Source organism: Pituophis catenifer, unplaced genomic scaffold (genome assembly GCF_029215685.1).
Source record: "Pituophis catenifer annectens isolate HBS135680 unplaced genomic scaffold, rPitCat1.0.hap2 SCAF_4, whole genome shotgun sequence".
In the NCBI taxonomy this organism is placed as follows: domain Eukaryota; kingdom Metazoa; phylum Chordata; class Lepidosauria; order Squamata; family Colubridae; genus Pituophis; species Pituophis catenifer.
The window spans coordinates 127,267,697-127,292,380 of record NW_027256884.1 but is presented as its reverse complement, the minus strand read 5'-3'; the positions used below and the strand labels follow the sequence as shown (position 1 = coordinate 127,292,380).

At 46.9% G+C, this 24,684-nt stretch overlaps 1 protein-coding gene across 1 annotated transcript in view; it reads right to left on the bottom strand.

The window, feature by feature from the left end:
* GAB2 (GRB2 associated binding protein 2) overlaps nucleotides 1-23,988 on the bottom strand; it is a 158,467-nt gene extending 134,479 nt beyond the window's left edge. The window contains exon 1 of the mRNA XM_070944059.1: nucleotides 23,884-23,988. Within this exon, the coding sequence (XP_070800160.1) occupies nucleotides 23,884-23,988 (105 nt within the window). The remainder of the gene's footprint in view (nucleotides 1-23,883) is intronic.
* Nucleotides 23,989-24,684: the final 696 nt, after the last annotated feature.

Sequence of the window (24,684 nt, the reverse complement as noted above, 5' to 3'; positions counted from 1 at the left end):
GGAAGGAAAGATGAAAGGAAGGAAGGAGGGAGGGAGGAAGGGAAGGAAGGAAGGAGGGAGGGAGGGAGAGAAGGAATGGAAAGAGACTACAAGGAAGGAAGGAAGGAAGGAAGGAAGGAAGGAAGGAAGGAAGGAAGGAAGGAAGGAAGGAAAGAAAAGGGACTGCAAGGGTAGGACAAGAAGCACTGGGTGGAAACTAATCAAGGAGAGAAGCAACTGAGAACTAAGGAGAAATTTCCTGACAGTTAGAACAATTAACCAGTGGAACTACTTGCCACCAGAAGTTGTAAATCCTCCAACACTGGCAATTTTTAAGAAGAGATTGGATAACCTTTGTCTGAAGTGGTGTAGGGATTCCTGCCTGGTTGGACTAGAAGACCTCCAAGGTCCCTTCCAACTCTGTTATTCTATTCTATTCTAACAATTATTATTCACTAAACTTGCATGCCAGTCAACAAGGGTCTGCCTTACAACGATCAAAGAAATTATAATAAAGTGAATAAAAAGACAAACGATGGGCAGTGTGAGGAAGCAAGGGATCTAACGTCCAGCAGGCTTACTCAGTGAGTAAACTTTTTCTGTGCTGGATACCGTACTGAGCTTAATGAAATATATGATGGGTGTCTGAGTACATACAATCCATCTGAGCGCACGGGGGCGTGAAAATCCAATCGCACGCTAGGTGCACTAACAATTAGGCGCCCAAGATCAAGAGAAGATCAAAAGGATGATTGATGAATCAAAATACGAAAAGCCAGCCAAGTTGACTCAGGCAACGTCCTTGACCACGAGAACTTCAAAAAGAGGGAGTCGAGCTATTCTCCAAAGCACCTGAAGGCAGGATAAGAAACAAGGGATGGAAACTCATCAAGGAGAGAAGCAACTTGGAACCAAGGAGGAATTTTCTGATAGTGAGAACAATTAACCAATTAACGAGTGTCTCACTTCGCAAGAGAAATTTTGGGCTTGATTACAATCGTAAGTCGAGGACTAGCTGTGTTGCGTACCGCCAAATTCGGGGGGAGGCTTTAACCCCCTGAAACAAAGACCTTGAGGTAGAAAGGGGAAGGGTTTCTAAGTTCTCCCCCTCCCTGGTATAAATATTTTTTTTATATCACAAATTCCATTTCTATATTGAACAGCGTGTTTTCTAGGAGTCCAAAGTGTTAAAATATAAACATCATCATAGTCACTATAACCCTGTACATATAAACATATATTCGATAATACCAATCGTTATTGAAAAGTATACTATCTTCCATTATGGTATCAAATAATAATAATAATAATAATAATAATAATAATAATAATAATAATAATAATAATAATAATAATAATAATTTTATTTCTATACCGCCCTTCTCCCGAAGGACTCAGGGCGGTGTACAGCCTATTTAAAAACACAAGACAAAACAGCAATTAAAATTTAAAATGATTAAATAAATTTGGCTCAATTAAAACCCCAGAAATTTAAAATACCCCAATTTAAAACTATTATGTTGATAGCCCGGCTATTATATAACCATCAAAATATTTACTCATCAGTTTTCCTTTCTCATGTAGTCCATATTTCATATAAATTCACTCCTCTAACCTCTGTATCGGGGGTGAAATCCAGAAGGTTCCGACAGGTTCTGGAGAACCGGTAACGGAAATTTTGAGCAGTTCGGAGAACCGGCAAATACCCCCTCTGGCTGGGGTGGGAATGGAGATTTTGCAATATCCTTCCCCCAGGACTGGGGAGGGAATGAAGATTTTGCAGCATCCTTCCCCTAGAGTGGGGTGGGAATGGAGATTTTGCAGTATCCTTCCCTCAGGAGTGGGGTGGGAATGGAGATTTTGCAGTATCCTTCCCCTGGAGTGGGGTGGGAAGGGAGATTTTGCAATATCCTTCCCCCAGGAGTGGGGAGGGAATGGAGATTTTGCAGTATCCTTCCCTCAGGAGTGGGATGGGAATGGAGATTTTGCAGAATCCTTCCCCTGGAGTGGGGAGGGAATGGAGATTTTGCAGCATCCTTCCCTCAGGAGCGAAGTAGGAATGGGGATTCTGCAGTATCCTTCCCTTGGAGTGGGGAGGGAATGGAGATTTTGCAGCATCTTTCCCTCAGGAGCGAAGTAGGAATGGGGATTCTGCAGTATCCTTCCCTTGGAGTGGGGAGGGAATGGAGATTTTGCAGCATCCTTCCCCTGCCACGCCCACCAAGCCACACCCATAGAACCGGTAGTAAAAAAAAAAATTGGATTTCACCCTTGCTCTGTATCTGTCAGCTAACCGTTTATAGAAAAGTCCCCATGTTATGAAATATTCCGATTCTTCTTTTTCTTTGATTTTTAGAGTTAATATATCCATCTCTGCACATTCCAGTTCTTCCCACTCCTTAAATGAGCAGCCATACCCGGCCAGTCCCAAGTCTTCCAAAATTACATCCGCTCTCTTGGCACGGACTCGCAAGGCGAGAGACATGTGGTTTGATTCAAAGCCCATTATCAAAATTGCATTAAACCCCGTTGTGTGGCATCCTTAATTAAGGCCAAGCTGCCTCTCCTTCTGTGGTACACGCAGGTTCCTCACTCAGCTGCCTTTCAGAGAAAGAAAGAAAGCAGATTAAAATCTCTCTGAATCCCAATCACTTTTTTCCTTTTTCTTCTTCTGCGGAACTGGCAGAACAGATCAGGTTCGAGCCGTTACGCCGTTTCTTCCTCCTCAAAATTTCATCCCTTCTTTTTTTTTTTTTTTTTTGGCCACCGTTCCCGAAAGGCCAAAACGCACCGACAAGAAATGCCTTTTGGTTTGCATCACACACCGCTGAGACAAAACAGACACGCAGGAAAGACAACGGGGGTAGGGATGGGTGGGTGGGGAAAGGGCCTTGCAAGAAACACTGCAAATTATGTTTTTTTTTTAAACTCATCCCAGGAAATGATATTTATAGCTCCGGAAAAGAATAGGAGAGGTCATTCCTATTGCCGCGAAGAGGTGAATATCGAAGGAGCGGCTTTGAGACAACTGTGAGCCAGTGGTGGGTTCCTCCCGGTTCGGCCCGGTTCGCGAGAGCCGGTAGCGGTGATGATATGACGTCACCGAACCAGTTCTCTGTCTTCGGGAGCTGGGCCCTCCCGCCCGCCCCGGCGTTATGCCGACCTTAAATTTCTTCTTTTTTCGCCCAGCTGAGAGGTGCAGCAGAGCGGATTGCCGCACCTCAGCTGGGCAGATTCACAACGTGCTTGCGCAAAGCGCAAGTTTGGCACGCAGGCGAGCAAACCGAGCATGCGCACGGCGATCGCGCACAAAGTGTGTGACCGAAGAGGCGATCACGCGTGAAGTGCGCGCACAAAGAGAACCCGTAGTAAAGCCGGTTAGAACCCACCCCTGCCGTGAGCCCATTGGGTCATATCTCAGGCCTGATTCTAGAGTCCTCAACCCTGCCCAGCCCACCTCACAGGGTTGTTGTTTTGGGGGAAATCGGAGGAGGAAGGTGCGTGTTGGATACGTTTGCCACCTTGTTTGTAGCAATAGCAATAGCCCTTAAGACTTATATCGCGCTTCACAGTGGTTTACAGCCCTCTCTTAGCGATTTACAGAGTCAGCCTCTTGCCCCCAACAATCTGAGTCCTCATTTGACCGACCATGGAAGGATGGAAGGCTGAGTCAACCTTGAGCTGGTCAGGATCGAACTGCTGGCAGTGGGCAGAGTTAGCCTGCAATACTGCATTCTAACCACTGCGCCACCACAGCTCCTTCCTTCCTTTCCTTCCTTCGCAATAGCCTTTAGACTTATATACCGCTTTGCAGTGCTTCCCAGCCCTCTCTTTCTAAGTACCTTCTTAAGATATACGATGTTCCAAGTAGCGCAGTTTTTTGCAGTTCCGCTGGTGTTATTGCAGGAAGCTGCAATTTGCTGATGTATCTTATAAAATCCTTGGACATGGTACCAAGTGCCCTGATGACAATGGGTATCACTGTCACAGGTTTCATCCATAATCGCGTAGTTTCGATGGCCAGGTCGCGATATTTCGTGATTTTTTCCAGTTCTTTTTCTTCGACTCTGGCATCTCCTGGTACCACAATGTCAATAAATTGTACGTTTCGTTTTTGGACAACAGTGATATCTGGCGTGTTGTGTTCCAAGTGACGATCCGTCTGTATTTGAAAGTCCCACAAGATCTTCACCTTCTCATTTTCTATAACATTATTATTATTGGTTAATCTGTAGTGAGATTCACAGCCTTTGAAGCTGGTTAATAGCTCAGCAGCTCGAGTCCTAACCAAGGACCTAGGAACTGTTAAGGTATCATCGGAGGATGTAAGCTGTTCCGAGTATAAGGTGGTTTTTTGTAGAGTCAAAATGTTCAAGTCTGGCAAATTTAGAATTGCTAAATAGCGGGGTAGCCCTTAGGGTATTGCTCCAAGGGCTCCAATTACAATCGGGACAACACACGATTTCTTTTTCCACAGTCGCTCAACTTCAATTTGCAAGTCCCGGTACTTTGTGATTTTTTCTTGCTGCTTATCTTCAATCCGTGCATCACCAGGTATTGCAATGTCAATGAACCATACTTTTTTCTTTTCAACTATTGTTATGTCAGGTGTGTTGTGGACCAAGTGCCTGTCAGTCTGAATCCTAAAGTCCCACAAGATCTTGAGTTTCTCATTCTCTAAAACTTTCTCAACCTGATGTTCCCAGTGGTTTTTGCTGTACTCAAATCCAAACTTCTGGCACAATTTCCAGCGAATGATCTTAGCAACACGGTCATGGCATTGTAGATAGTCAGTTTGTGAAATTTTGCTGCACCCACTGATCAGGTGGTCGACTGTCTCATCTTTCTCATTGCAGAGGCGGCATTTGCTGTTGGTGGTAACATGTTGAATTTTTGCCTTCATGCAGTTTGTGGCTAGGGCTTGTTCTTGAGCTGCCAAAATAAAGCTTTCGGTTTCTTTTTTCAGTACTCCTGATCTTAACCAGTTCCAAGTTAGTTTCTGGTCAGCTTTGCCTTCAATACTTTTCCAGTATTGGCCATGCAGAGCTTTGTGTTTCCAATTTTCAGCTCGCTGCTCAATTACTTCTTTCTTATATTCTGCTTTTGTTTTAGTTGTCTTTAAAAGGCCTCCTTTATTTACTTCCTTAATCATTGGTTCTTCACTTTTCTGGATGTAATCATTCAAGCTGCATTTTTCTTCTTCCACAATCTGCTTTACTTGTAGGAGTCCTCGACCACCCTCTGCTCTTGGTAAATATTATTATTATTATTATTATTATTATTATTATTATTATTATTATTATTATTATTATTGCTATTTGTATCAAAATGAATTATACCCAGTGGCCACGCTGTTCATGGATTGATATTGATGTATATTTAAAAATAAAAAATCCAATAAAACTTTTTTTAAAAAAAGCCAGTTTAGCACTGCCTGTGCCGATAGCTAGCTAAGGCAAAAAACATTGCTTTGTTTATCTAATGCTTCGACAGCATTGCTCTGTTTTATGACGTTGTACAGAACAGGGCGACCCTGAACATTCTCCTCTCGTTAATTCTTTCTCTCTTCTTCAAAGATTGCAAGCTGGTAGCAATCTCTTGGGAGTCAAAGTCAAGTTTACAGGACAAATGCAAAAGTTCACAAATGCGCACTGAAGAAAATCAGGAGGCAAATTAACACCCTCCTTCTGCCTCCCTTTTCCTTCTCAAGCAACCAAATGCCTTTATTGATTTGAGTGCAGAGTGAATATTTCTTGGTGCGGGAAGATGCTCTCCCTCAGCGGCAAAAGAATAAATAGATTAAAAGGTAAAATGAAGGCCGCTGGATCTTAGGCAGAGGATTGCAAATAATCCATGCATCCTTTTCGAGATGATATTTTGAGATTCCAGAAAGAATAGAGTAGAGTAGAGTAGAGTAGAGTAGAGTAGAGTAGAGTAGAATAGAATAGAATAGAATAGAATAGAATAGAATAGAATAGAATAGAATAGAATGGAAAGAATGGAATGGAATGGAATGGAATGGAATAGAATAGAATAGAATAGAATAGAATAGAATAGAATGGAATGGAATGGAATGGAATGGAATGGAATGGAATGGAATGGAATGGAATGGAATGGAATAGAATAGAATAGAATAGAATAGAATAGAATAGAATAGAATAGAATAGAATAGAATAGAAGGAATGGAATGGAATGGAATGGAATGGAATGGAATGGAATGGAATGGAATGGAATGGAATGGAATGGAATAGAATAGAATAGAATAGAATAGAATAGAATAGAATAGAATAGAAAGAATGGAATGGAATGGAATGGAATGGAATGGAATGGAATGGAATAGAATAGAATAGAATAGAATAGAATAGAATAGAATAGAATAGAATAGAATTTTTTATTGGTCAAGTGTGATTGGACACACAAGGAATTTGTCTTGGTGCATATGCTCTCAGTGTACATAAAAAGAAAAGAATGCAGAGAAGAGCAACAAAGAGGATTAGGGGACTGGAGGCTAAAACATATGAAGAACGGTTGCAGGAACTGGGTATGTCTAGTTTAATGAAAAGGACTAGGGGAGACATGATAGCAGTCTTCCAATATCTCAGGGGCTGCCCCAAAGAAGGAGGGAGTCAAGCTATTCTCCAAAGCACCTGAAGGCAGGACAAGAAGCAATGGGTGGAAACTAAATCAAGGAGAGAAGCAACTTAGAACTAAGGAGAAATTTCCTGACAGTTAGGACGATACATTCATGGAATGAGTTGTTATCAGAAGGAAGAGAGGAAGGAAGGAAGGAAGGAAGGAAGGAAGGAAGGAAGGAAGGAAGGACGGAAGGAAGGAAGGAAGGAAGGAAGGAAGGAAGGAAGGAAGGAAGGAATACATTTATTATTCCTTATTTATTTCAAGGTTAAGATGATAATCTTGGGTACTTTTGCATTTATCATTTGATTGGGCACCCTCTGATTCTGGGCATTTGCGCTTTTGTGTGAAAAAGATTTACCGTATTTTTCAGAGTATAAGATGCACCTTTTCCCCCAAAAAAAGAGGGTGAAGATCTGGGTGCATCTTATACTCCGAATGTAGCCCTGCCCAGCTTCTCAAATGGAGGCTGAAAAAAGCATCAGAAACGAAGCTTCAGAAAATAAACCCCCAAACAGAGTTTCAGAGGCTTTTTTTTTCTGAAGCTCTGTTTTGGAGGCTTTCAGAAACAGGAAAAAAAGTTTTTTCTGAAACAGAGTTTCAGAAGTTTCAGAGGCAGAAAAATAAGCAAAAAAAAAGCAAGGCACAGAGCTCACAACCAAGGAACCTGTTGCTAAAATTCACCTCTGGGAACAGCTGATTGGGGGTATTCCAGGAGGCCGATCCACCCGCCACTCAGCTTTTTTCTTATTTTCCTCCCCAAAAACTAAGGTGCGTCTTATACTCCGAAAAATACGGTAAGTTTTAAGAAGAGACTGGACAGCCAATTTGTCTAAAATGGCACAGGGTTTCCTGCTTGAGCAGGGAGATAGACTAGATGACCTCCAAAGCCCCTTCCAACTCTGTTATTCTGATCAAACCATTCAAGCGTCTTCGGGGACGGCCAATTTTTGCTTCGCAAATCAAGTTTCTTTCTCGCCGCACGATTCCGACACTCGGGTGATTTGACGGCTTCTTTAAAAACCGATTGCTTCCACTGCTGGGGAGAATCATGTTGCCGAGTGGGCAAGAATTCCACATGACAGCCCACGCCCCTCTGGGTCATCTGCATCAGTCTGACAAGCTATCATCCGCTTCCCCGTTCCGGCAAATTATGACTTGTTTCTTTCCAACGAGAAAGCCGTTTTCACGCCTGCTCGGTGGAGTGAGAAGGAGAAAGGGGGAGAAAGGAAATGCAGGAGGAGAAGACAAGGATAATGGTCTGCTGATCGTGACTCTTTGCAAAACGCTGATGGGGGTGGGGGCGGAAATTATCTATGGATAGTCCTCGACTTACGACTAAGGCAGGGATGGCTAACCTTTTTGCCATCTTGTGTCAGGAGGGGAGGGGGCAGGGGAGGTTCACGCGTGCACATGCCCACACCCATAATTCTATGCGCCCCACCCTGTGCATGCACACACAACCCCCCTCCTCCCCGCTCCTGTCACGCGATGGCCCGGTAGGCCTGTTTTTCTTTCTCACCTGGCTCCAGATCCTCTCTATGCATCTGGGGAGGGCAAAAACAGCCTTCCCCACTCCCTTGGAGGCCTGAAACGGCCCATTTCCCAACTCCTGGTTGGACAGGAAATGACATTTTTTGCTGTCCCCAGCCTCCAGAGCCTCTCTAGGAGTCTAGGGTCTAGACTGGACCCTCCCCAGATGCATAGAGAGGATCTGGAGCCAGGTGAGAAAGAAAAACGGCCCTCCTCCCAGGCCCTCTGGAGGCAGGAAACAGCCTGTTTCCCTACCTCTGGTAGGCCCAGAAGGCCCAAAAATCAGCTGGCCGGCGCACACATGCGCGCCAGAGCTGAGCTGGCGTGCCCACTGATATGGCTACATGCGTGCCATAAGTTCACCATCATGGGACTAAGGTCTAAGTGCTATGGCTATTGCTTTCCTGTTTTTCTTTTTCAATTTTTTTCTGTTCTTTTTTTTTTTTCCTTTAAATGAGGTGATAAAATAGGATTCCGCCACCAGTGCTGGTATTCAGCCGGTTCGGACTGGTTTATCCTATTTAGCCACATTTTCAAGGTTGGGCGCATTCGCAGAAGCACGTGCGAGAAAAGCGCACGTGCGGAAGGCCGGATGCATGCGCGGAAGATGCACAGGCACGTGAAGCATGCGTGCGCACGGGGGGCGAACCAGTGGTGAGCATATGTGAAACCCACCTCTGTCCGCCACCTGATGCACCTTCCGCAGCCAAACTAGCTTTCTAACAGCGGGCCAAGGTCAAAAACTATGAGCTTCCCAAGCGCAGCCAAAATTGCCACTTAGCTCTGCGAAAACCCTCGTTGTTTTGATGCGCCAGGGCTCATTAAGGAAACGCTTGGCTGATACGCCCAATGCTCGGTTGGGAGCGATGTTCAGTTCACTGCGATAATCACCCAGCTGTGTGTCACCCTCCCCGAACAGCCATTTATCCTTGCGAAAATGCAGGTTCATTTTTAGCTGCCAAGGCATTTAGGCGGATCACGCTCAGCGCCAACCAGCAACGATTTATCTGCCTTTGCAGATCAATTTAAGGACAAGAACAGGTAGGTGTTTTTTTTTTTTCAGGAGGCAACTGGACTTCCTTGTTTTTTTCTTTTGAAGACGTTTCGCTTCTCATCCAAGAAGCTTCTTCAGCTCTGACTGGACGGTGAAGGATGGAAGGATTTATACTCCTTGCAGCCAGTTGGTCATTTGCATCCTTTTTAGAGAGTCGTTGAGGCCACTTGGTGATTTGTCTGTATCCTCAGCAGAGGTGGTATTCAGCTGGTTCGGGCCGGTTCGCCCAAACCGGTAGCAGAAATCAAAGGTGGGCCCGCCCACAAATGCAAACCCTTAATTAGTGTGGTAAGTCCATGTCTTACAACCACAATTGTCGAACCCAACATTTCTGTTGCTAAGCGAAAGGTTAAATGAATTTCGCCCCATTTTACGACTTTTCTTGCCACCGTTGTTAAGTGAATCACTGCAGTTAAATTAGTCACACGGTTGTTAAGTGAATCTGGCTTCCCCGTTGACTTTGCTCGCCAGAAGGCCGCAAAAGTTGGTCGCGTGACCCCAGGATATTGCAACCATCATAGATACGAGTCCGTTGCCACGGGTCCGAATTTTGATCACGTAATTGTGGGGATCCCACAACGGTCATAAGTGTGAAAAACAGTCATAAGTCACTTTGTAACTTTGAATCATCACTAAATGAAAGGTTGCACGTTCTAGCTGTAATTTGTCCAAGGATTTTACATTTTTAAGCTCTTTTGGCTAAAGGACAGACAATATGTTTCCACGTTGTAAAATGACAATACCGGCAACAGGAGGGCAATTCGGGTTTTATTCCTTTCCTGATTAAAAGCTTCCCCGTTTCCCAAAGATACGATTTGCTCCGTTTCACTGAATTTTAATTGCGTCATTAACCGTACACCAGGGTAGACCCTGCTGGTATTTGTGGACATCAAAAATATCTATCGTATCGTAACTCTTAATTTATAAGGTCTGCTTTTTTTTTCAACCCCCAGCAGTCAGTGAGATGCATCTCATTTTTGGCGTTGATATTTTCCCCTCCTTAAATCACGTAGATATTTTTTTTAAAAAAAATCCCCAAAGTCCCCATTCCCACAGGAATCGCAACTTTTAAACGCAAGTTTTAAAAGGAATTAAAAACTCCCCAAATTATCTTACGCGGTGAGATACGGTTAGAATTAGAGGCGCAGCTGACATTTTCTTGCATTCCTGCTCTTTTTTTTTTTTTTTTCCTTTTTCTTTCCAAAACATGTTTCTGAGCTGCTTCTTGGCAGCGAGTTCGTATTATGCATCCCAACGGCAGGAAGTCAGCAGGGGAAAAAAAAAAAAACATGGTTTGTTTTGCATCCTCTGTTTCATTATGCTACTTTTTGTTTTTAAGCTTCTCTCCGCTCCGGTTCTTCCTTCATTCTTCTGTCTAGCCGCGCATCGAGCATCAAATTTGAATTTCCAATGGATCGGATTGATATTAAAAAACCCAGAAGCGCATTGATTCACAGGTTTACAGAATGTGATGTCAGAGTACATTGCAACAGCTGCATTGTATCCTCTATTTCCACCACCACCAGCCCACTCTCTCCAGAGCTAAATCCTCCCACTCAAGAGACCTATTGCAGGCAGTGGAGGGCCTACATCTGGTACAACATCTGGAATGGATGCACGCCCCTTGTCAAGCCACACCATGTTGTTATTAACAGCTTCCAAGCTGGAGAGATGCTTTGACTTTACGGTGCGAACCATCGACAATTGCTTTTTAAAAACAGCAAGGACTCAAAAATGCACTCGGGATCAGAGCACACATTAAATTGGATGGAATGAATGAAATTCCATGAAATTCACTGCAGGTAGCTGCTAAAACAGGACAGTGCTTCTCAAACTTAGCAGCTTGAAGATGTGTGGAGTTGAAGTCCGCGCATCTTCGAACGGTCAAGGTTGAGAAATATATTGCAATAAGATTTTACTCTTTTGTTAACACGATGCAAAAAAATAGCAGATTGGTAAAAGCTTAAAAACCTGAGATGCAGGCAGTCCTCGGCTTACGACCACAAAAATGGAGCCCCAAATTTCTCGTGGCTAAGCGAGACCTGGGTTCAGTGAGCTTTGCTCTATTTTACAACGTTTCTCGTTTTTGTTAAGTGCATCGCTGAAGTTGTGACGTGAGAAACAGGGTTGTTAAGGTGAATCTGGCTTCTCCCTTGATTTTGATTGTCAGAAAGTCGGAAAAGGGGACTGCATGACCGCGGGGTACACTGCAACCGTCAGATATACAAGTCCACTGCCAAGCATCTGTATTTTGACCACATGACCCCAGGACAGTGCAAATGTCATAAATATGAACCAAGCATCTGAATTTTGATCGAATGACGATGGTAATTACTGCAACAGTCTCATAACTGTGAAAATCGGTCCTAAGGTGCTTTTTTTTCACTGTCGTTGTAACTCCGAACGGTCATTAAATGAACTTTTTGTAAGTGGAGGTAAATTACCTTACCAATTTACGGCCATTTGTTTAGTGACCGTTCACAGTTAAAAAAAAACCACCATAAATTCTAGTTATGTGACCACAGGTAAAATGGTGGTCAATCTGGATCAGTTGCCAAGCAACCAAAATATGGTCATGTGACCATGAGAGACAGGACAGGCCTCGGAACTTTGAATGAGAGTGATAAGTCCCGTTTTTTTAACTTTAATTTTATTTTATATCCTGCCTTTTACAATTCACTCAAACCTTCAGAGTCCGTCCTAGGTTCGAAGGGTCATTAAGCAGCCAGTTGTAAGTCGAACACTAACTGCATACAGGAGTCCTCGACTTACGACCCCAATCGAGCCCTACATTTCCATCGTAAAATGAAACCTTTTTGGGTTTTACCCCATTTTACGACTTTTCTCGCCACAGTCGTCGAGTGAATTACTGAAGTTGTTAAATTAGTAACATGGGTTGTTAAGTGAGTCTGGATTTCCCCATCGATTTTGCTTGTCAAAAGTTCACAAAAAGTGATCCTATGACCCCGGGACACTGCAACCGTTGTAAGTACAAGTCGGCTGCCAAGCATCTGAATTTTGATCATATAAATGTGAGGAATACTGCAACGGTCATCAGTGTGAAAATCGGTCACAAGTCACTTTTTTCCCATCCCACTGTAACTGCGAACGGTCACTAAATGAACTGTCGTACGTCGAGGACTGTTACGTTTGCCACCTTGAGTTACTTATAAAGTACGTAACGGCTGGACAAAAATCCGATCTACCGATAAAATAAAAATACACAACCCGCTCCAGAGGTTGTGACCTGCATAAGTCAGGACAATGGTTACTCCTTCCTGTCTTTAGGCAAAATATTTACTAATGGTCTCTGCAAACGGGCTACTACTACATTAAGCTGCTAATTTAAGCAGGGGGGAAAAATATTTAAATATTGTGGTCTCACAGCCGACCGAGTGTCTCTTTCGGATTGCAAAGTAGAAAAACAGATTCGGCTGCGGGTGCTGCTTATTCGAGAAATCCCACTCACGCAAACATCTGACACTTTAATTTTGGGTGGATGCCAAAAGAAAGGCCCGTCCGTACCCCTCCTATAAATCCATCTTTGGCAAAATATTTACACAACAGTCGGTGGAGCTGTTTCAACACCCCGGGAAAGGTAACCAGGAACGAGAGGTGCTATGAAATATTGTCTTTCTTCTTCTTCTTCCTTTGTTAAAAATATATTTAAAATGACTCAGACCAGATTTAACAGACTGAACAAATTAACAGAGTTGGAAGCAGGGGTGAAATTCAGCAGGTTCTGGAGAACCGGTAGCGGAAATTTTGAGTTGTTCAGAGAACCGGCAAATACCACCTCTGGCTGGCCCCAAAGTGGGGATTTTGCAGTATCCTTCCCCTGGAGTGGGGTGGGAATGGAGATTTTACAGTATCCTTCCCCTGCCTGTTGTGGTCCGTCAGTGGCCTGTGCAGCTAGTAGCTGATTCCGACAGCGAGGAGGCTGGTGTGGTGCTGCGCCAGCAGCCTGTGCAGCTGGCACTCGAGTCAGACAATGAGGAGGCTGGAGATGATGTGGTGCCAGAGGCGGGGATTCAGCCAGGGCCTTCAGAACCTCCAGAAGCTCCCTTAAGTGAAGAGGATGAAGAGGAGGAGCCTCTTCTCGATGCACGGGCGCGCAGAGCTGCCAAAAGGCAGGAGTGGCTCCTCAGGAGGCGGTCTCCTCGAGAGTAAGGCTTGGGGCTAATTGACCACTCCCTTAGCCTATTTAAGGAGGAACGCCGACTGAGGCAATTTGTAGGGAACAACTTCGTTTACTCTCCTTCGCGTCTTGATCTTAGTTCTTTGCAAATTGCTTCTGGGCTTTCTGTCAACCATAGTAAGATTACGATTATTTATTCTTTGGATTCTTGTAGGCTGTTAAGAAAGTTAATTAACAGCCTTTGTTTGAAAAAAACTGATTTAATTTAGTAAACTAAGGTTTGTACAGACTTTGTGTGTGCTGCGTTTTTTGGGGTCCGTAGCTGGGGCAGAACACTGCCACACCGACCAAGCCACCCCACGCCCATCAAGCCACGCCCACAGAACCGGTAGTAAAAAAATTGAATTTCTCCACCGGTTAGAAGGGACCTCGTTCGTCATCTAGTCCAAACCCACACCCAAGCAGGAGACCCTACACCATTTCTGACAGATTTAACCAGAAAGAGTAATCGATTAAAGACCAATAAAAACCTGATGTGAAAAGATTTCCCAGTGTAGGAAAAAGAATTCAGGAGTTCATTAGCACCTTTTCAGACTAAGCCCATTTCAATCGTCATAAGAAATGAACTGTAATCAACGAATAATTATTTTTCAACTTGAAAGAGTGCTAACCACACTTCAGATTTGGGGATTACACTGGATTTACACCCAACGTCCCTTGGGCAGGAAGGATAGTGAGAGAAATAGCAGGGGAAAAGTTGGAATTAAAATAATAGGCTATAAAATAGGGAAGAATTGGCCTTCTAGGCTCAGAAAAACACACAGAGAAAGATACACTGAATTCTTTTTCATCTCCTGTTTTATACGACTTGGGCCAATCTTAGTGTGGAATATTCTTTCAGTTTCGAGCAATTCAGGGAGGGTTTTAACAGAATAACAGAGTTTGAAGGGACCTTGGAGGTCTTCTAGTCCAACCCCCTGCTCAGGCAGGAAACCCTATACAGGACAGGCAGCCCTTGACTTGTTCAAAGTTACAAGGGCATTGAAAAATGTGACTTATGACCATTTTTCACAGTTATATTGATCGTGATTTATCACTTGTTGCTTGCGTGTATACTGAGAGCTTGTCCGCCGGAGACAAATTCCTTGTGTGTCCAATCACACTTGGCCAATAAAGAATATTCTATTCCTGTGACGGCGAACCTGTGGCACACGGAGCCATTTCTGTAGGCATGGGAGCCGTCGCCCTAGATTAGCTCCACCGTGGTTCCGCGCGTGCCTCCCGCCGGCAAGCTGATTTTGGGGTTGCTGCCGTGCATGCGGGAGACGTGCGCGCATGCCCATGCCGCCCTCCCCCTTCCAGGAGTCTCCATGCAGCCCGTTTTGGATGCCAGGTAAGAACAGGGCTCGCGTGGAGGCTCTGGGAGGGCAAAAACCACGCCTATCGGAAGTCTGGAAACGGGCTATTTCCGGCCTCCAGAGGGCTGGGGGAGGCTGTTTTCATCCCTCTGGAGGCTCCAGGAAAGCCTCCGGAGCTTCCGGAGCTTGTGGAGGGTGAAAAACGGGCCTACCGGAAGTCTGGAAACAGGCCGTTTCTGGCCTCCAAAGGGCTGGGGGAGGCCATTTTTGTCCCTCTGGAGGCTCCAGGAAAGCCTCCGGAGCTTCCAGAGCTTGTGGAGGATGAAAAACGGGCTTACCGGAAGTCTGGAAACGGGCCGTTTCTGGCCTCCAAAGGGCTGGGGTAGGCCGTTTTTGTCCCACTGGAGGCTCCAGGAAAGCCTCCGGAGCTTCCGGAGCTTGTGGAGGGTGAAAAACGGGCCTACCGGAAGTCTGGAAACGGGCCGTTTCTGGCCTCCAAAGGACTAGGGGAGGCCGTTTTTGTCCCTCTGGAGGCTCCAGGAAAGCCTCCAGAGCTTCCGGAGCTTGTGGAGGGTGAAAAACGGGCCTACCGGAAGTCTGGAAACGGGCCGTTTCTGGCCTCCAAAGGACTGGGGGAGGCCGTTTTTGTCCCTCTGGAGGCTCCAGGAAAGCCTCCAGAGCTTCTGGAGCTTGTGGAGGGTGAAAAACGGGCCTACCGGAAGTCTGGAAATGGGCCGTTTCTGGCCTCCGGAGGCTTTAGGAAGGCCAGCTAGGCCCAAAACGGGGTATTTTTTTGGGAGGGGGGGGTTGCGCCAGTGGTGGGTTGCTCCCAGTTTGGTCCGGTTCTATAGAACCAGTAGTAAAACCGGCGGGAGGCTCTGCCCACCCGCCACAACGTGTGTGATCCACATACGCGGTCCTGTTGCGAACCGATAGTAAAGGTAAGTAGAACCCACCCCTGGGTCGCGTGCATATGCACGGAGTGGTGGTGGAGGAGTGCAGGAGGGATTGTGCGTGCATACGCAGGGGGGCAGGGCATGTGTGTGGGGGCATTGCATTATGGGTGTGGACTTTTAGGACCTGAGGTGTCAAAGGTTAACAATCACTGTTCTATTCTATTCTATTCTATTCTATTCTATTCTATTCTATTCTATTCTAAATAGTTCTATTTCTATTAATTATTTTATTCTATTCTAAGTATTATTCTATTCTATTCTATTCTATTCTATTCTATTCTATTCTATTCTATTCTATTCTATTCTATTCTATTCTATTCTAATTATTCTTTCTCTATCCTATCCTATCCTAGCTCTAAGCCACTGTCTCAGCAATGAATTGACTTCCCAAGCTTGAGAAACACGCTCTATAACTAAGACTTAAAACGGGCATTTCTTGCATTCTTGAGATAACACTAGCCCATCCTTCCCCCACACGATCCCTCCGATGTTCGGAAGACTTAAAATCCCATCGCTGGGAATCCCGGGTGTGGAAATCCACATATCTGAAGAATGAGCCTCTTTGCAAACATTTGCAACCTCGTGCAATTTTACACGACTGCCTGCATGCTGCCCTAAAAATCCATCCACATCAAAACTTCTCCAAAACTCGCAAAGTTTTTAAAAAAGCACATAAGCTCCGATTGGTTATCTAGTTAACTGCTCACTGGAGAATTCAATAGCCCATGGTTCTCAACTTTGACAGCTTGAAGATGTGTGGACTTCAACAGCGTTGAAAAAAAAATGCGACTTATGACCATTTTTCACAGTTATAACCTTTGCGGCCTCCCGGTGATCAACATTCAGACGCTTGGCCACTGACTCGCACTTATGACCGTTGCAGCGTCCCAGGAGGTCACGCGATCGATCGCCTTTTGCGACCGTCTGACAAGCAAAGTCAACGGGGAAATCGGATTCACTTAACAACCAGGGTTACTAACTCATCCGCTGCAGAGCGATTCACTTAATAGCTGTGGTCAGAAAGGCCGTCAAATGGGGCCAAATTCGCTTCACGCATGTCTCACTTAACGACAGAAACGTTGGGGCTCCATTGTGGTCGTACGTCGAGGACTGCCTGTACGTGCCAGTCGCCACGCGTCTGAATTTTGATCACGGGTGTGTGAGCATGCGGCAAGTGTGAAAACCGGTCCTAAGTCACTTTTTTCAGCACCATTGTCGCTCTGAACTGTCACTAAACGGGCGGTTGTTAGGCGAGGACTACCAGCAGTCCTGTGAAACTGGTTTCAAGTTTCTTTTTTTAAAAAAAAAAACGCTAAACCGTAAATCACCTTGGGACTCCCTCATACCGAGAGCGATGCTCCTCGCGGGTGTGACACACTTAACAAAATGTAAACAGACTCGGAAAGAGTTAAGTGTGTCGGTGGATAATTGTGGCAAAGATTTTGCTTGATCTGCCAGAGCTGCAGGCAAGATAAAACAGCTTTTCATATTAAGTAGATCACAAACCGATTCTTTTCAACTCCTTGCTATGGATTACTGCAGCCCGTTTTAATAATATTTCAGAATATCCTTTGTGCCTGAATATTCATTCTCAGGGCCGAGAATAATTTGGCCACAGACTTTTGATCCTTTCCAGACTCCTACACCAATTGGCTTTTAAAAAAAAAATGCTTAAAGGATTATCTTAATTTTAAACAAAATTAAGAGGAGCAGATGGCATCCTTCGGGCCTTGTTTGCATTGGCCAGATCGCTCCTGAGGATTAGAAATGGCCTTGAGGAATTCTTAAACATAGAAGTTGGGGTGGCCTTTGCTAGGATGTGGGTTAAGATATCTGGGACAGTGATCAAAATACAGGTATCCTCGAATTACCACAATTGAACCCAACATTTCTGTTGCTAAACGAGACGGTGAGTTTTGCCTCATTTTACAAACTTTCTTGCAACAACTGTTCAGTGAATCGTTCTCCCCCTCCTCCTCCTCTCCACAAACCCTTCTTCCTTGTAGCACTGATGATGTTACCTAGTTGGGTCAAGAAATGTCTGCAAAAAATAACCAAGCTCAGAGAGCACCAAGGACCCCGCAGCCTTCCTCCTCCTCCTCTCCACAAACCCTTCTTCCTTGTAGCACTGATGATGTTACCTAGTTGGGTCATGAAATGTCTGCAAAACATAACCAAGCTCAGAGAGCACCAAGGACCCCTCGACAGTTCAGCTCTGAGCTACAGAGCTGAACTACAGATCCTGTAGTACAGTGGACTAAAGCACTGTTATTAACATCTGCAGCTTGCAATTACTGCAAGTTCAAATCTCACCAGGCTCAAGGTTGACTCAGCCTTCCATCCTTTCAAAGGTAGGTAAAATGAGGACCCAGATTGTGGGGGCAATAAGCTGACTTTGTATAAAATATACATAAGTATGAAGGCTATTGCTTAACGTATTGTAAGCCGCCCTGAGTCTCCGGAGAAGGGCGGCATATAAATTAAAGCAAAAACAAAAAAACAAAACAAAACAAAATATTCCCTTCTAAAGGAGATTCTCACAGTGAGAATTGAAAATATTTTCCTTCTCCCTTTCAACGAACCGATCTCCCTCATTTCATTGCAAGGAAGAGGCTTCAACCTTCCACCCTGCTCTTACTTTAAAAAAAAAATAATTTTAATGGTGCTGGGATATTTTAGAGCCCCTGAGAATCCAATCTATTAGGAACGCACAGTTCCCGACGTCGATGCGTTTTGACTAATTGTGGCCAAGCCACATCCATCACTACACTCCTGGCAGGAGAATCTGGCCAGACCATAGTCAAAAGAGTTTGCTGATTCATAATACCTCATTTACACTGCAAAATCTGTGCACATTCGCAGTGCCGGGGTGGGGGTGGGAGAGGTCGTGTGAATAGACCTGCATGGGAAGGTTATATTCACATAAGGAGCCTTGGTGGAGCAGCGGACTAAAGTGCTGTTAAGTAGCACTTAGCTGCCAGCTGCCTGCAATTACTGTGAGTTCAAATCTCACCAGGCTCAAGGTTGACTCAGCCTTCCATCCTTCCCAGGTAGGTAAAATGAGGACCCGGATTGTGGGGGCAATAAGCTGACTTTGTATAAAAAAGAACACTGCTTGGGGGGGCCCCGAAAGCCCTACTAAGCAGGTATATACAAAAGTATGAAGTCTATTGCTTAACGCATTGTAAGCCGCCCTGAGTCTCCGGAGAAGGGCGGCATATAAATCGAACCAATAAATAAGATAAATAAGGTTGGTTCTGAATTTATTATCTCTGACATTAGGGCATTTTTTTCTCCCCCTCAATCTCGGCATCTTTAAGGCCGGTGGATTTCAACAGAGGGATAGAATCAAGATCACGTGACGTATTAGTACCCCTTTATAAAGCCCTTAGTAAGGCCACACTTGGAATCCTGCATCCAGTTTTGGTCACCATATTATAAAAAAAAAAGATGTTGAGACTCTGGAAAGAGTGCAGAGAAGAGCAACGAAGAGGATTAGGGGACTGGAGGCTAAAACGTACGAAGTACGTTTGCAGGAATTGGGTAGATCTAATTTAAGGAAAAGAAGGACTAAGGGGTGACATGATAGCAGCCTTCCAATATCTTAGGGGCTGCCCCAAAGAAGAGGGAGTCAAGCTATTCTCCAAAGCACCTGAAGGCAGGACAAAAATGGATGGGAACTAATCAAGGAGAGAAGCAACCTAGAACTAAGGAGAAATTTCCTGACAGTGAGAACAATTAACCAGTGGAACTACTTGCCACCAGAAGTTGTGGGTGCTCCCAAAAGTGGAAGTTTTTAAGAAAAGATTGGACAACCACTTGTCTAGAATGATATAGGGTCTCTCGCTTGATCAGGGGGTTGGACTAGAAGACTTCCAAGGTCCCATCCAATTCTGTCATTCTGTTAACTCCCAGAACTGCAACCATCATAAATATGAGTCGTTTTTTTTTTTATTGAAAAAGTTTTAGAACAAACACAATTTCCCCACAGCCCTCCCACCCAACCCCCCCTCCCCCTCCCTGACTTCCCAGAGCGGAACACAAGGTATTTCTATTAACTTTAAAACAATAAACTAAATTGCTTAACCAATCATTAAACTAACACCCTCTAAAACAAATTCTTAACCTCCCATAGATAAAATAATAATAATAATAATAATAATTTTATTTCTATACCGCCCTTCTCCCGAAGGACTCAAGGCGGTGTACAGCCAATTTACCCAAAATCCTACTTCTTGGACATAAAACTTCTAATATCACTTATATAACGCTTATACAGCTAAAAGAAATCATTCATAAGCTATTTGAAATTTTTTGGTCTGATACTTATTTTGAATATAATCAATCCATCTTCTCCAGTCCTGTATATACCTTTCTTGTGTATGGTCCTTCAAATATGCTGAAATTTTAGCCATTTCAGCTAAATTAGTTACTTTCAATATCCAGTCATCAATAGTAGGCAAAAAATCCTTCTTCCAATGTTGTGCTATCAGCAATCTTGCTGCTGTTATCAAGTTCAAAATCAGTTTAGTCTCTGCAACTGTACAGTCCGTAGTTATACCCAGTAAAAACAACTGTGGAGTAAATTTCAGTCTTTTTTTAAAAATGTTCTGCATCACCCACCAAATCTTTATCCAAAAATATGAGTCAATTGTTAAGTGTCTGAATTTTGATCACATGACGATTGGGCTTCTACAACGGTTATAATGGTGTGAAAATGGTCATAAATCACTTTAGTGCTGTTGTAACTTCAAATGGTCACTAAATGAATGGTTGTAAGTCAAGGACTACCTGTATTCCTGGCCAAAGACCCATTCCCATGTATTCTCTGGAAAAAAACAACAACAATTGGGAGGAATTGAATTGAGAGGATGGTCCAGTTGATGCCACACCGAAAGAGAAGGTGCGTCCCTCAAGAGAAAGGAGAGGAGACCATCAGGAAATGCCAGAGTCATAGACTAGACTGCAAACTTGAAAAAACAATTCCCCGTCATAAGAAAACATTTCTCTTGTCAAGAAAACCACAAGGTTTTGTTTCTGGGCTCAACTCCAAAGAGACATCATTTTTTTTATCACTCCTTTTTTGAGCCGACGGCAAATTCATACCAAATTTTATGGATGTCGTTTTATGAGTTACAGCAAGAAAGGTGGGAACAGGATGGAAGGAAAAGGGGTTCCGATCGCAGCCGCCTATCCAGAGGGGCAAAACCCTTCCAGGAAGAATAACAGAATAACCGAGTCAAAAGGGACCTTGGAAGTCTTCTAGTCAACCACTCAGCCTTCTGTCCTTCCGAGGTGTGTAAAACGAGGACCCAGATTGTTGGGGGGCAAGAGGCTGACTCTGTAAACTGCTTAGAGAGGGCTGGAAAGCACTGTGAAGCGGTATATAAGTCTAAGTGCTATTGGGAAGGAAGGAAGGAAGGAAGGAAGGAAGGAAGGAAGGAAGGAAGGAAGGAAGGAAGGAAGGATAAAAGGAAGGAAGGAAGGAAGGAAGGAAGATGGTACAGTGGTTAGAATGCAGTAGTTCACTGCTCCCTGCCAGGAGTTCGATCCTGATTGGCTCAAGATTGATTCAGCTTTCTGTCCTTCCGAGGTGTGTAAAATGAGGACCCAGATTGTTGCAGGGCAATAGGCTGAGTCTGTAAACTGCTTAGAGAGGGCTGGAAAGCACTGTGAAGCGATATATAAGTCTAAGTGCTATTGGGAAGGAAGGAAGGAAGGAAGGAAGGAAGGGGAAGAGAGGAAGGAAGGAAGATGGAAGGAAGGAAGGAAGGAAGGAAGGAAGGAAGGAAGGAAGGAAGGAAGGAAGGAAGGAAGGAAGGAAGATGGAAGGATAGAAGGAAGATGCCACAGTGGTTATTAGGATGCAGTAATTTACTGCTCCCTGTCAGGAGTTCGATCCTGATTGGCTCAAGGTTGACTCAGCCTTCTGTCCTTCTGAGGTGTGTAAAATGAGGACCTAGATTGTTGGGGGGCAAGAGGCTGTCTCTACAAACCGCTTAGAGAAGGCTGGAAAGCATTGTGAAGCGGTATATAAGTCTAAGTGCTATTGGGAGGGAGGGAAGGAAGGAAGGAAGGGGAAGAGAGGAAGGAAGGAAGGAAGGAAGGAAGGGGAAGAGAGGAAAGAAGGAAGATGAAGGATAAAAGGAAGGAAGGAAGGAAGGAAGATGCCACAGTGGTTATTAGGATGCAGTAATTCACTGCTCCCTGCTAGGAGTTCAATCCTGACCGGCTCAAGGTTGACTCAGCCTTCTGTCCTTCCGAGGTGTGTAAAATGAGGACCCAGATTGTTGGGGGCAAAGGAGGCAGAGAGAGGGCTGTGAAGCGGTATGTAAGTCTAAGCCTGGTGCCATCTGTATGGGAGCCTGCAAAAGGCAGCCCAGCCACCGCTGAACCGAAGCCAGCTTCCTTTCCATTCCAGGCAGGCAAACTCCGCGGTTAAAGAATAACTTCAGCCGGCAACCGGCTGGAAAACCCAGAGGGAGAAAGTGCCATAAATCAGGCGGCGACTCCAACGCGCGTTCCGCCCCAGGGCCTCGCCCCACCGCAGGTGCACAACAAGCCGAACCTGGTTAGCCAGTTAACACGCTACTCCGACCCAATGGGAACAGCGGCGGCAGCTCAGCTCAGCCAAGCCCGGAGCGCGAAGGCAACGGCGCGGCTCGATCCCGGATGACCCGCGCGGTCGTGGGAACGCGATCCAGGTCGCGATCCTTGCAACCCCATCCAGGTCGAGATCCTGGGAACCCGATCCAGGTCGCGATCGTGGGAACCCCATCTAGGTCGGGATCCTGGGAACCCCATCTAGGTCGCGATCGTGGGAACGCGATCCAGGTCACGATCCTGGGAATCCGATCCAGGTCTCAGTCGTAGGAACCTCATCCAGGTCGCGATCCTAAGAACCCGATCCAGGTCGCAATCGTGGGAACCCCATCCATTTCGCGGTCGTGGGAAAGCGATCCAGGTCGCGATCCTGGAAACCCCATCCACGTCGCGGTCGTGGGAACCCCATCTAGGTCGCGATCCTGGAAACCCCATCCAGGTCGCGATCCTGGGAACCCTATCCAGGTCGTGGGAACCCCATCCAGGTCGCGATCCTGGGAACCCGATCCAGATCGAGATCGTGGGAACTCCATCTAGGTCGCGATCCTAAGAACCCCATCCAGGTCGCGATCGTGGGAACTGCATCTAGGTCGCGATCCTAGGAACCCGATCCCGGTCTCCCGAAAGTCGGCCTTGGAGGGGGTGGGGGGGGGTTCGAGCGGCCGCGTTTCCCACGGTCGCCGGTAGGGGGCGGGCTGCCGCCAGGCAAAGCCAACCACCCCAACCCAAACAACGCCGCCGCTGCCACCTGTAGCAGCCGCCGCCGCCGCCGCCCGGCTCACCCCCGCCCCGGGAAGGGGAGAGCCCCGCTCCGCCCAGGACGCGGCGGCGGCGGCGGCGGGGGTCATCTGCCCGACGCCCCACCGGCGGCTCCACCCTGCTGCCCGGCTGCAACAGAGCCCGGGAAAGTGGGTGGGGGGGGCCCGATGGCCGCCTCCGCCGCCCCTTCCCCAGCTGGACCGGAGGAGGGAACGTCGCCAACCCAGCTGCCCGGATAGCAACAACCCCCCGGGCCGCTCAGCTTGCTCTCGGGATCCCGCGCCTCTTTGCAGCCGAGGAGCAAAGGAAAGGGGGTCCTCCCCGGCCGGTAACCCCGATTGTGGTCGCGGGGGCAGCCTCCCCCTGGAAGGGCAGCAGGATGCAAGGGAGGGGAGGGGATGCACCTGCTCTCCTGGCCCCCCAGCCCCGCCTCGCCTCTCCTCGCAGCCCTTGCCGGGGGCCGGATGGAAGGAGGGAGGAAGGAGGGAGGGTCGCAGCGGGCGAGGGTCCCTCCGACTCCGAGCGAAAGGGAGCGGCTGCCGGGCTTCCAGCTCCCTCCCCTCCTCTGGCCGCCCTTGACTTCCAGCCTCCCCGGCAGGGATCCAGGATCAGGGTGAAGAAATAGCCAGGGAGAGAGAGAGAGAGGGAGGGGATCGGATCTAGGGAAGCCCCCCACCCTCCCTTCCCTTCTTCCCTCCCCCCGGTCGCTGATCCCCATCCCCATGCCTTGAAAAGTCCCGGCCGGCCAGTGGAGGAGAGGAGAGAGAGAGACGGGGGGGGGGTGTCACGCAAAAGACCCTCCCTAATGGAAACTGCCCCCCCCTCACCCCCACCCCCGCCCCCATTTTCAACCCAGAGCCCGGGACTTACGTATCGCCTTAACTTCTTCTCCGGAGGCGATTTGCGGAGCCAGCCGGAGCAAACCACTTCGCCGCTGCCGCTGCCGGTGCCTCCGCCGCCGGCGCTGCTGCTCATCCTGGAAGGGTTCGATGGTCCGGAGTCGGCCACCCGGAGCCGCATCCGAACCGGGGCCGCAAGAGTGAGCGCCGCCGCCGCCGCCGCCGGGAAGAAGCTAAGCGGCCAGCGGTTTTCTCCATCGTCCTTGCCCGGCCAGCTGTTCGCTTTCCCCGGGCGCCGCCTCCATGCTCCTCCGGGCTTCTCCTCCTCCTCCTCCTCCTGCTAGCTGCTCGTCCTCCCCTCCGGCCGGATCGCTCCGCCGACTCGCACTTCCCCGGGAAGCGAAGACGCGCCACCCCGCCCGGCCACACCACGCCTCCCCGCTGACTTGCAAAGAGGAGGCGAAGCTGGCTTGGCCGGAGGCGGCTTCGGCTGCCGGCTCTTTTCCCGGTGGGGAGGGGTGGGGGGGGCTTCGCTCCTCCGCCTGCCCCCTCCCCTCTCCCCACCATCATCATCATCATCATCATCATCCCCCCCTCCCCACGCGGAATCCGGACCCTTCCCATTCCCTCCCACCCACCCACCCACTTGACTTGGATCAAGCGATTCCCTTTGGGAATCAAACCCGACTCGGGTTCACACGACCTGCTGGGACGGAGAGAGAGAGAGAGAGAGCGAGCGCTTGAAATGCGCAAGATTCTACACGCGTGTGTGCGCCCAGCCGACCTGCGGAGCGCTTTGGGGAGAGAGGGGAGGCTTGGAGGAAGGGGGGAG